The sequence below is a fragment of the Cuculus canorus genome, chromosome 14 (assembly GCF_017976375.1).
Source record: "Cuculus canorus isolate bCucCan1 chromosome 14, bCucCan1.pri, whole genome shotgun sequence".
Classification (NCBI taxonomy): Eukaryota; Metazoa; Chordata; class Aves; order Cuculiformes; family Cuculidae; genus Cuculus; species Cuculus canorus.
The window spans coordinates 928,473-940,590 of record NC_071414.1 but is presented as its reverse complement, the minus strand read 5'-3'; the positions used below and the strand labels follow the sequence as shown (position 1 = coordinate 940,590).

The window sequence follows — 12,118 nt, the reverse complement described above, 5'->3', positions numbered from 1 at the left end:
ACTGCCTGGCACTGGAAGCACCAGGAGCTGAGGGGTTGCTGGTGCTGAATTGTGTCTCGGGGAGGCACCCTCCCCATCAGCCCCACCCCAAGTACAACCACAGGTCCCTTGTAGGGGGCTTCACACAGTGTGTGTGTGTGAGGAGGTCGAGTCTCACAGCATGAGGGTGTCCACAGGGTCTGGGTGCTCTCATGGTGCAATGGGGGTCAATGAGGAACACAACACAGAACGAAGGGGATTCATCCAGCATAACGGGGGTCCACGGCACAGGGGCCACAGGGGGTCACAGGGATGGGGGGGCTCACTTGTCTGGGTGGGAATTGTATTGCATGGCAGAGGGTTGAAAGGTGTGGTGGGGGTCATGCAGTGGTGGGGGTCACACCCTGGAGGGCCTGCGTAGCTATCCATCCCCTGGCTGGGCCATGCCTGCCCTCCCCCAACTTCACGCCTGCCATGGGACCCCTCAGTCCGGCCCCTCTCACCTGGGCTCTTAGGGTTCACCTTGGTAGCTGCCCTGTGCCCCTTCCCTGCCCTGCCCCTCATCCTGCTGCCCCCCAAATGCTGTTGCCGTGCTCCTCAGAGTCATTGTCTCTAAGGACTCGCTCTGCCCATGGGGCCAGATCCTGACACCCGCCTCTCCCTTGGCCTTTGCCCCCCAGCCTTGCTCCCTGTGCCCGACTAGCTGTTTGCTCTGCGATATCCATGTGTGCCCAAGGCGGGTGCCGTGGTGTGTGGGGGTGCCCTTGGCCAGGGTGGGGACTGCTGGCAGCTGGAGAGCCCCTGGGACACCCAAATCCTCCTGGGGGTCCACCTATCCCTCCTGTGGGGCTGCCCAGGCACAGCCCCCAGCACAGAGTGGGGCACAGCTGGCAGCAGGGAGCAGGCAGGGAGGCTGCGGGAGATGGGCAGGGGGTGGCTGTGCAGGCAAGGGAGGCAGAGGGAGAGAGGCAGAAGGAGGAAAGACAGCTTGCAGCGCCCTCGCTTGCTTGCTGCCACCCCTCTGTGCCAACACCGTCCCTGGCAGGCGGTGCGAGCCAGTGCTTCTCTTGCCCAACTTGCCAGGTCAGCCGGCACACGCTGCCCATACACGTTGCCCATGTATGCTTGGCCTCGAGGACACGGTTGGGAAGCGGGGGAAAAAATCCCATCCCCACATGGGAACCCCCAGGGATGCACCCCCTTGGCCAGGCCAACTCTGACCGCCTTGCTTTACTGCCAAAGGCTTTCGGCTGCTGATGGCCAGAGGAGGCGGAAGGAAAAACATCCAGCAAACAATTGCAAAAGTCAAGTCTGAGCAAGAAAGAGGGTGTGAGCGGGGAGGTTGCCAAATCCGGTAGTATTCCTTGGAGACGCTGACAACAAAGGCAGGAATATTTAATCACGCCTTGCTGGACCCACACTGGCAGCGGGGCTGGGGGCTCAGGAGCTGTAGGGGCTGCGGCTGAGCTGAACGTGAGCTGGGACAAGGCTCTGTTCTTGCCCCGTGCCCACACCAGCAGCATTTTCTGGGCCGTCACCTGGGTTAAAGATGAGGCCAAACACAAGAAATGGTGACGGACACAGCAAAGGGGACAGGGAAGTGCTGGCAGTCCCCAACACCACCGGCACAGGCTGGAGCGGAGGAGATGAGGACAGCGGCTGACTTGGAGGGGATTGCGAGGAGAAGCTGTGACTGAGCCGGTTGGGCTCTCTGTCAGGGCACTAAGGCGGCCTGGTAGCCAAAGAGCCTCTGTGCCACCGCCTCAGGATGCCACCACCTCCCCTTCTCCCACCCAGCGGAGGGTGGCGCGTGGCGGGGGTTCTGTCCCCTCACTGCCACCTCACTGCCAAGGCCCGGAGGGAGGGTCGGCTCTGAACGAGGAGCTCCTGCCTCTCGTGGGGTGCTCTCCCTCCTCTTGAAAGCTGCCAGGCCGCCTTCGGTGGGATCCCCGCGCTGGGCGTCCCCGCGGTACCCCGGAGCCCCCACCTCCTGCCCGTGCCTCACACTCCAGGGAAACTTCCAGCCCGCTTTCCCGAAGCCACCCGTCCCCCCCGCAGCCCCGGAGGGGTCACTCGCTCCTCCGGGATCCCCAAAACGGGGCCCGGTGGCCCAGCCGGCCGCCCGCGCAGCAGTGCAGGATGGAACCCCACCCTGGGCACCCCGGGCCGAGGGGTCCCCGCTGCCCCCGAGTCGGGGGGGAGTGTCCCGGACAGCCTCCGAGCGAGCCCTTCCCGCTGCCCCCGCCCCCCGCCGGGGAAGCCCTTCCCGGGGGCGGGGCGGCCCCTCCCCTCCCGCCTTGTCCCGAGCGCGGGGCCGGCCCGGCGCAGAGCGGCCGCGGGACATGGACGGGCGCGCTGTGCTCCTGCCCGCGCTGCTGGCGGCCGGTACGGGGCGGGGGGGCGAACGCCGGTCCCGGGTGGGGAGGGTCCCGGTCCCGGTCCCGCGGGCGCAGGCAGAGGGAGTCCCGGGAGCGGACACTGCAGCCCCGGTGCCGGGTAGAGGCAGTCCCGGTCCCCAGTGCGGTGATCCCGGTGCCAGGCGCCCCCGCTCTGGGCGTGTAGGGTGTCCCGGGCCCGGGTGTGTGAGTGGGTCCCGGTGGGGTCCAGGCAGAGCGGTGTGCGGGTGTCCCGGTCCCTGTCCCGGTGGGGCGATCTGAGCGGGGCGGCGGGCGGGTCGCGGTCCTGGTCCTCCGGTGTCCCGGTGCCGGTGACTCGGTCGGGCAGGGCGAGTGACGGTCCGGTCCCGGTGCCCCGATGTCGGTGGGGCGGTCCCGGTGGGGCCGTCCCGGTGTCCCGGTGCCGGTGCGGCGGTCCCGGTGCCGGTGCGGCGGTCCCGGTGTCCCGGTGCCGGTGCGGCGGTCCCGGTGCCGGTGCCTCGGTCGGGCATGGCGGGTGGCGGTCCGGTCCCGCTCTCACCGTGCCCGTTCCCCCGCAGTGCTCGCGGCGGCGGCGGCCGAGCTGCACAACGAGGTCCTGCAGGAGGAGGGGCGGCGCCCGGGCACGTCCCCGCTGCCCCGCGGCCCCGACAAGGACGGCGGAGCGGCCTCGGGGGACGAACTCAGCGAGCTGCCCAGAGGTACGGGGGGCTGGGGAGGGAGGCAGAGCCGGCCCGGGGGCTCGGGGGGGCGACACGGGGTCCCGTGGCGGGCAGGGAGGGTGACCCGCGGCTGTGCCCTGCCTGGGTGCCGTGCTGGGCAAGAACCTGGCACCGCGGGGAACGCGCTCTCCCTTTTCTCCGTGTTTTTCTTTGCTTTCTGACTGTGACAAAAAGAGTGGCGAAGCCAGGCTGCCCCCGGCCCTCCGAGCGGGGGCGGCCCCGGGGGGCACCTGCTGCTCCTCTGCGAGGAGGAGACTGTCCCAGAGCAAGCGACCGGGCGGGCGAGGGCTGACCCTCACCCGTGCGACGAGCGGAGGGGACGGGGGATATTTGGTTACCGAGGCCGCAGCCTCTCTCTTTCTTAATGCCTTGAGCCGAGCTACGGTCGGAAAAATCTGCCTTTTGCTTCGAGAGCCCTTTCCTCTGTGCTGCAGCCTCAGGGTGTCAAACCCGGGGGAAGAGTGGAAGCATCCCTCTGCCCACCTCTGCTGGACCAGTTCTTCCTCCCAGCAAGATCTTCCACATCTTCTCTGGCCGCCCTAAGGCGCAGAACCACAGGGACGAGGGGTGGTGGCAGTGGTTTGGGGGGGTCAGCAGCGCTTTGTCCCCGCTGGCTGTGGCCGGCAGATAACCCACAGAGGAGGGACAGCCTCTTCTGCCAGCCTGCGACGGGCCCCGAGCCTCGCTCCGCTCCGGGGGTTTCTCCAAGCCACAGAGTTTCCTGGAGTATCAGTTTTCTCTAGGCGTAGCGTGAAGGATGTCGAAATAGCAAAATAACTTTGCTAGGTGTGCAACTGGTGTGCCACAGTGCGAGAGGTGCTCGCTGGGGCGGAGGGGATGGCTCGGTTACGTCAGGAAGCGGTGGAGAAGAGATTAGGCAGGTTACAGCTTGCCAGGTTAGACTGAGCAGTGCAGGGCTCAGTCCCCGTTTTCCCGGGCTCGCTGCAGTTACTCCCGTGGTTCTGGGGGAGCTGAAAAATCCCTCCTGGAGCAGTGAACACTCTCAAGCACCTCAGTACCATGCGAGTCAAGCCGGGGGGGTGATACTTTGGGGCATCTGCACATCTTGAGACTATTCTAGTAACATTCCTGGGATTGATCCGTGTCCAGGCAAGGAGCTCAGTGCTCTGGTTCCCACCAAGCCAGCTGGCCTTGCACCACAAGGCACCAGTCTCAGCACTGCAATTAACACATATGTTTGTAACTGATGGGAATGCCGCCCTTGCCATCTCTTCAGCTCTGTAAAGCTAGACATTAAACCAGGCTTGCTCTCTTAATCGTGTGCCGGGTGTGCGAGGCATCCTTGTACCCACAGGAAGGAAAGTCCATCATCAGAGCCATGAATAGAGTCTTACAAAAGACCATGCTCAGCAGGGAAATAAAAGGCAGATAAAGGGGCAATTTGCAATTTTCTGTGTTCAGTGGAAACTGGAACAAATAATGGTAACATTTGAGATGCATAAAGCTCTATCTGTGTCCCCTCCCCACCCCCGATTCCTTTCTTTCCTTGGGAATTGTTCTTATGAATTGGAAAGGCCATGATATTTGTGAGAAGCTGAAAAGAAAATGGCAAAAGCCCTCTGTGCTCAGGGCAGATAAAGCTGCAAGTGCCAGGGCCGAGCTGGCTGCAGCAGCCGGGCTCTGCCCACTCCTCGCTGACACATGGAGGGGATGTAACTGCTGTTCTCTCCTTCCCAAATTGTTTTCCAGTTGCTTTCCTGTCAAAGCCTCAAAGCCTGGTTACTCCTAAGAAAAAAGGGAACGGGAATAAAAGAAGAAAAGGCAAAGGTCTGGGGAAGAAGAGAGATCCATGCCTGCGGAAATACAAGGATTTCTGTATTCACGGCGAATGCAAATACATCCGAGAGCTGGGAGCTCCCTCCTGCATGTAAGTTGGTGGTGTGTGCTGTGCCAGGGGAGCCTTAGTCACGGTTCCTTCGATTCTCCGTGTTGGGCAGAGGAAGAGCAGAGGAGATATTTTTAGTGCTTGTTCTCCGTTTGTGGCTCTGACTTGGCCTCTTCCTTGGGCCCCTGGAGCCATGTCCATCAGCGCAGGGGGCTCTGTCTGAGCTGCTGCAGAGGCCTGTGATGGTGGGGTGCAGAGCGGGGGCTGGGGGCTCACAGCCTGTTTGCAAGACCCCATCCTGATGCTGTAACCCCGTGTCCCGTTGCTGCTGCCAGCCTGGGCTGAGATCATGGGATGTGCATCCCAACATCCTGCAGCTGTTGGGATGTGCTGGTGCAGGCAGGAGGACATCTGTGCCGTGGCACCAGCAAGTCACCTTTGGGGACAGCTGGCCAAAGCCATGCCCCACCTATCCCTTGGCCATGATAGACAGGGCTGGGTACCCCCCATCTCCTGCTTCCTGGGGTGTGGGTACAGAGCAAGGGCTTGATGGGGCAAGCGGAGGAGAAAGTGTTTTCCTGCTGCCGAGGCACCTGGACCCGGCACTGCTACTGTGGGAAGTGCCCAGGAGTGCACATTTGATCCCTGCTGACGTGGGCAAGGACTGAGCTGGCAGATATATAAGAGGCTTTGTTCTTTGCTATCAATCCTCTGAGCCACCCAGCCCTGCACCCAGAGCCCAGGGAAGATAATAGCTCCCTGGCTTATGGTGCCCACAAGATCTTATGCCCTGCAATCCGCAGGGATCAGGCTCCACATAGCTCCTTGAACAGCTTAGTTTCTCCCTGCCTGGAAACTGTCACGAAGTTAGTCCCTTGCACAGCGGGCACAGGACTGCCAGCAAGAGCAGATCTTTGCTGGTGACTCAGTGCAATGTGGGGTGCTGCAGCCCCTGCCTGGGACTGGGACAGCCAGGCATCCCCTGCTCAGCCTCCAGCTCTTTCCAGAACCCTGGGGCTGGGAGGACCTGGAACATGGGCAAGCAGGAGAGGTCCAGGTGCTCTTAGCCTTATGGCCCATCCCTGGGTGACATCTGCCCAGAGCCATCCTGACGGAGGATGAGGGGAATGGTTTTCAGCACAAAGAGTAGAGATTGAGATGAGATCTTAGGGAGAAATGTTTTGCTGTGAGGGTAGGGAGGCCCTGGTCCAGGTTGCCCAGAGTAGTGGTGGCTGCCCCATCCCTGGAGGTGTTCAAGGTCAGGTTGGATGGGGCTTGAAGCCCCTGATCCAGTGGGAGGTGTCCTTGCCCATGGCAGGGGGTTTGGAACTGGATGGGTTTTGAGGTCTCTTCCAATCCAAACCATTCCATGATTCTATGACTTTTAGGAACAGGGGCCAACGGCTCCAGTTCCCTTTGATGATGAGGCCTCATGTTGGTGTTACTTGGTTGTGGCTGCTCTTGGTAGTTGGCTGGATTGTCACTTTCTTGAGCTGGTCCCCGGGGTGCGGGGTGGGGTGAGGTTGCTGCCAGGCTGAGTCCTGCGCCTCTGCCTTGTGCTCAGCCTCATTGCTGTGGCTGGTGTGTGGCGTTGTTGGAAGCTGGTCAGGAGGGCTGGGCTGAGACCCTGTCTTGGACATAAGCTTGAGGGTCGTTGGCACTGGATATAGGTATTTAGAATACAATCATGGAATGGTTTGGGTTGGAAAGGACCTTAAACATTCCTAAGTTCCAATACCACTGCCATGGACACAGACACCTCCCACTGGATCAGGTTGCTCTAAGCCCCATCTAACCTGGTCTTCAACCCCTCCAGGGATGGGGCAGCCACCACTGCTCTGGACAACCTGGGCCAGGGCCTCCCCATTCTCACAGCAAAACATCTCTTCCTGAGATCTCATCTCAATCTCCCCTCTTTCAGCTTCAAACCATTCCCCTTGTCCTATCCCTGCACTCTCTGGGCAAGAGCCTCTCTGAAGCTTCCCTTCTGTAGGCAGATATATCTATCTATATCTGGTCACATCAGAGTGCTTTGACTCACGGGGAGGGCTGGCAGCCTTGCAGCTCTGCTTGGGAGTGTTATTTCTGTTACATGAGTAACCTCCTGAATTTGCAGGAAGGTGGCACTCCTCTGGCTGGCAGGGTGTGCAGGGACATCCTACTTTGAGGAAAGTGCTGAGCTCTGGTCCAGCTGCATTTTCTCCCTTGTGTAGGAGTGGTAGGAGAGGTGGTCTGGGCAGCCTGGCTCTGCCTGGGGATGAGTGGGGAGAGCACAGACCCCAGTGCCTTTTTCTGAGGGGAGCTCAGCCTTTATAGGAGTCTTCACTTGGTCCTCAGGGTGGAAGAAACTCCGTTTACCATTACCAGAGAGGTGATGGTGACACCAGACCTCCTTGCTCGGGGGAGGGGGACCAAGGGGATTGGGCAAGGTGATCAGCTAAGGCTGAGCAAAGAGTCAGCTCCTTTCCGTAGGGACATGAGAGACCGAATGACCTCTGTGCTCAGTCACCATGAACCTAATGACCCAGTGACCTCTGTGCTTGGTCACCACAGACCCAATGACCTTCTGTGCTTGATCACCACCCATCTTTAAGACTTTCTTTCTTGCCCAGATGCCAGCCAGGATATCATGGAGAGAGATGCCATGGCCTGTCACTGCCAGTGGAGCACCCCCCCAGCACATACGACCACACCACAGCGCTGGCCGTTGTTGCTGTCATCCTGTCCTGCCTGTGTCTTGTCATCATCGCAGCCCTGCTGATGCTCAGGTGAGTGGGATGGTGCTGAGCCATCAGATCTGCGTCCCTGGGAAGACCTCAGGCAGGGAAGGGTGTCAGGACTTCGTGCTCTGAGCATCTCCGTTTGGCCTTGCAGGTGTCACAAGAGGGGTGTCTACGATGTAGAAAACGAAGAGAAAATCAAGCTGGGCCTCACCATGAATCACTGAGGATGCTGGGTGCTGGCAAGGTGAGCTCCTGGCTGGGCGCAGGGCTGGTAGGTATCTGGGGACTGTGCCTGTTTGCCTGGCTGGGATCGCTACCTTGATGCCGTGCCAGAGCCAGGCAGGAGCTGAAGGCAGTTTAAGCTTGGAGAAGCAGCTCACTGGATTTGGCCTGAGAGCCTGGGCTACCCTGGGGGGCTCCAGCCCTCTTTCGCCTCCTTCCTGCTCCAGTCTCTGTCTCGACACCCCTGCCACCACCACCTCCTCCTTTCTGGTCCCTACTTCTGCCCTGTCTGCGCGCTTTGAGGACGCTTGGCAGGGGGAAAGCTGCTGCTGGGGTTTCTTTTCCCACTGGCGCTGCTCCTTTGCTGACCCTCTGAGTCACTTCCCCTCTGTAGATATTGCCTCTATTTATAAATCTGTATAAAACCCCCTTCCTTTTCATTCCGGCTCTGCTTATTACTCGCACCAGCATAAAGCCTTGCAGCAGGGCATGGGGGATCTCTCTGCCAGCCCCATATGAGGGGATGCGTGCTGGGCTCTGCCCCAGGGCCATGGCTGGGTGCTGGAAAGCTCCTGGGCCTCCTCCACTCTGGTCCAAACCCTGGTGTTAGATGTGCCCATACATACTACAGCTGCTTTTCTTCTTTAAAAGAAGATAAAACTTTGTTCTTTGTGAGGATGAAGCGATGTCTTCATCTGTAACGTTGGTAATGGTGTCCAGGGTGGGATTTTTAGCTGTTGATAGGAGTTGGATTTTGGGGAAGGGGATTCTGCACAAGGCTGTCATCCCTGTCTTCTCTGCCCTGGGAATTATTGGAGTGGATGTGTCCAGGGGGACAAGTACCGTGGGCCCTGGAAGGGCAGCGTGGTGGATGTGGAGTGGGATGCTTTGTCACCACTTCCCCTGCATCCTGGTTCCCATTCTCCTGGGTCCAGTCCTGCAAGTGACTGCTGCTCCTGGGCTTTGGTGGCCGCACGGGCTCTCCCACCAGGTTGCGTGGGGTGGGCACCGTGGCCACGCTGCGTGGGACAGGCAGAGTGGCCAAGGGTTGTGTTGCAAGCTCTGCTGCGCTGTCTTGCAGGTGTCGGCACCAATGCACTTCTACCTCTTGGAAGAGGCGAGAGCCGTGGAGCCAGCGCCGTCCCTGGGAGGCTGCACAGTGGGGACAACTCGCTGGAGCAGCAGGACAACACCCACCCCAGGGTGGCTGGGCAGCAGCGTGACTGCGAGGAGCTTCGTGGCCATCTCTGGGACGGAGTGCGCTCAAGAGAGGTGCTCGCCAACTGAGCGGCTGTGCGGGGGCAGAAGGGCTCGCCAGCTGCTCTCTGCCCACTGCGGCGCATGCCAAGGAACAAACTGTGAAAGGCGAGGAGACTGGGCTTGGGGCTTTCTGAGGCACAGGAGGGGTGGGAGGGTAACGGCTATTTAACAAGATATTTTTCATTTTAAATTATATATTTATTTTAGATAAACTGTACATAGTATTTATATTTATTGTAGGTCTGGCCCTGCATCCTTCACATAGATCAAGATGATAGGGTCAGACCTCACTTATTTTTTAAGTGCAATGTAATATTCTAATAAATAACACTTTGTTACAAACACTTGGGTTGCTAATTTATTGACGAAGGTATAAAGGAGTCAGAAGACTGCACATAGCAACGTGCCCTGGCTAGTGGGGAATTACAGCCAGAGGCAGAGGTCCTGAGCATGCAGTGGGGGTTACTGGATCAGTTTGGGCCATCCTTGGGGTGCCACAGAGCCATGGTGCAAGGGGCTGGAGGAGCAGCTCACCAGATTTGGCCTGAGAGCCTGGGCTGCCCAGGAGGGGTTCCAGCCTTCTTCCCTCCCTGTCCTGCTCAAGCAAAGCTGCCTCTGGTATAAGTGAAGCCACTGATCAACCCAAACGGGACTGATTCCTGTTTTCAGGCCAGCATTTGGCTAAAGAAACCAAGAGACACCTCCCTTGCAGGTCCCAGAAGTTCCTGAGGTGGCTGCCGGCTCCTGGGGCTGGGGTTACTCTGGCAAGAATGATTTCAGACAGTGGTTCAGGATGGATTCTGGACTTCAAGGCAAAAATAACGCCTTTTTTTCTCTTCCCTGGTCTTCCCCAGAGGAAGAAGAGATGAGGGTGAGATGCTGGCTCTAGCAGAGAGCCTGGAAGCAGAGAAAGGGCTTCCCCCCTGCAGAAACCCTGCTTTCCCAAACTCCAGTGTTCAAAGGGGATTGCTGACCTACTGTTTGCCACTCCTCCTCCTTCAATGGGTGCTAAAGCTCTGAGTAAACTGCAGAGCTTTTTTGCTGAATTTAGTCAAAATTTAGCCCTGGTGAAGTATGAAACAAGCTTTATGCTCACTGGAGGGGGGGGGGGTGCTTAGGAAGGGAGTGCATAGGTTCATCTGTTTCACGCAGCTGGTAATTTTTGTAGTAGCCAAGTGTCGGGAGGGGGAATGCAACAATGCTTTGGCTTTCCAGTGCTTCCTGAAGGGCTAAAATACCCAGCTACAGCAGAGGAGGTGACAGCAGTCACCCTGGTGTGTTGTTACCTGGAGAGCAAAGGCCCCATCAACTGCAGTGGCTACAGTCCAAGAGCCAGGTAAACACGTTAATGGCTCTGCTTTGTGCAAACCTGAACCTTAATGCTGTGTGAGTGCCAGTTTATTTGGAGATTCCAAACTTTGGCCTTTTTTGACGCCTACTCAGGAGATAATCCCTCCAGATGCTCTGTGAGAGGCCCTTCTGCTCTGGCTTGCCTGGCTGTGCCCCTGCCTTGCTGTGCTGCTGCTGCTCCCTGTCCTGGAGGCGCTCCCCGCTCCAGCCCTGCTGCCTTACTGCCTGGCACAGTGGCAGCTCCACATGCCTGGGGCTCCCCAGCATGGTAGCAAGCACTGGCAATAGCTCCACTGGAAGGATCTTCTGCGGGCAGCTGGAACTTGTGCCCAGAGCACAGCTGCCCTGCGCCCTGCTTCCCTGTGAGGACGTGTTCTGGTTCACTTCGCTCCTCAGCAGTGCCTGCTGGGCTGCCCACAGGTGATAATTTAACAAGCCAAGACATGGGAAACACATTTTGGACATGTAAGGAGTGGGAAGCTGGCTGGATTTGTGGGCTGGCTCCCTCTGTCCCACTGGGCTGGGAAAGGCTGACAGTCCTACAGATGCTTTCTTCCGGGGTATGGCAGGGCTGAAGCTCTGGGGAAGCCCCCCAGTCCAGCTGTGCTTGTGGCCACCAGCCAGGAGGTGCCCCAGAGCTCTGCCCTGCCCGGGATGCCCACATGCTGTGGGGTAGGCTGGGCTGCTCCCCTAACTGAGCATCTTCTCAGTCTCTTCTCTGGAGTCAAGGCAATGGAGACCTCCAAAATCCCAGATGTAGATTTAATCATCATTGTCATCATCATCAACAACAATATATTTCATCAGTCAATCTAATAACCGGTTCTCCCCTGCCTGCCCCAGCACCCTGCCAGCTGGGCTTCAGTGCCTTTGGCCATCACAGTGTGGCAGGGGTTGGGTTGGGAGGGCGGCAGTGCACTGGATCAGGGACAAGGAAGCTGAGGGAACACTTCAAGAGTGGTGAAACACCCCTGTTGCCTCTCCTAGGAAGTGGGTGGCAGCCACCCCCACAACCCCCCCAGTTCATTCAGCTGATTTTTCTCCTGACTGAGGTTGTTGGCTTTGTCCACCACGCACCGAGCCTGGGACTGGCTTTGCCCCAGCAAGTCATCTCCATGGGTTTGTTGCTGCTGTAGAAGGTGTGACAGAAACCCGGGCAGGTGCCTGTGGAGCACAGCGAGGCCTCCCCCAGCCTTGACAGGCGGTGGGCACTGTGCCCGGCTCCAGCGCTGCCCTCGGCAAGCAGCAATGCCGGGGAATGGGGAGGCACTGAAAAGGGTGGCCATGCTCTGGGAGCAGGGGGAATAGACGCTGATGGTCTGATCAGAGAATCATGGAATCATGGAGTGGTTAGGGTTGGAAGGGACCTTAAAGCCCATCCAGTTTCACCCCCTGCCATGGGCAGGGACACCTCCCACTGGATCAGAGGCTCCAAGCCCCATCCAACCTGGCCTTGAACCCCTCCAGGGATGGGGCAGCCCCCACTGCTCTGGGCAACCTGGGCCTCCTCACCCTCACAGGAGAACATTTCTTACTAAGATCTCATCTCAATCTCCCCTCTTGCAGCTCAAAGCCATTCTCTCGCATCCTCTCCCTGCACTCTCTGATCCAGAGCCCCTCCCCAGGTTTCCTGGAGCCCCT

At 59.0% G+C, this 12,118-nt stretch overlaps 1 protein-coding gene across 1 annotated transcript; it reads left to right on the top strand.

Annotated features, from left to right (window-relative positions):
- Window positions 1–2,241: 2,241 nt before the first annotated feature.
- Window positions 2,242–9,383, top strand: HBEGF (heparin binding EGF like growth factor). The gene is made up of 6 exons (XM_054079746.1): window positions 2,242–2,364; window positions 2,915–3,055; window positions 4,787–4,964; window positions 7,535–7,690; window positions 7,797–7,889; window positions 8,949–9,383. The coding sequence occupies exons 1-5, from the start codon at window positions 2,322–2,324 to the stop codon at window positions 7,867–7,869; spliced, it is 591 nt and encodes a 196-aa protein (XP_053935721.1). The 5' UTR covers window positions 2,242–2,321; the 3' UTR covers window positions 7,870–7,889; window positions 8,949–9,383.
- The last annotated feature ends 2,735 nt before the right edge of the window (window positions 9,384–12,118 follow it).

Bases quoted from the DNA above. Each gene is read 5' to 3' on its own strand.
- HBEGF (XM_054079746.1), top strand. From the start codon at position 2,322: ATGGACGGGCGCGCTGTGCTCCTGCCCGCGCTGCTGGCGGCCG. The intron at 2,365-2,914 runs GTACGGGGCGGG...GTTCCCCCGCAG, and splicing joins GCCCGCGCTGCTGGCGGCCG to TGCTCGCGGCGGCGGCGGCC. The intron at 7,691-7,796 runs GTGAGTGGGATG...TTGGCCTTGCAG, and splicing joins GCAGCCCTGCTGATGCTCAG to GTGTCACAAGAGGGGTGTCT.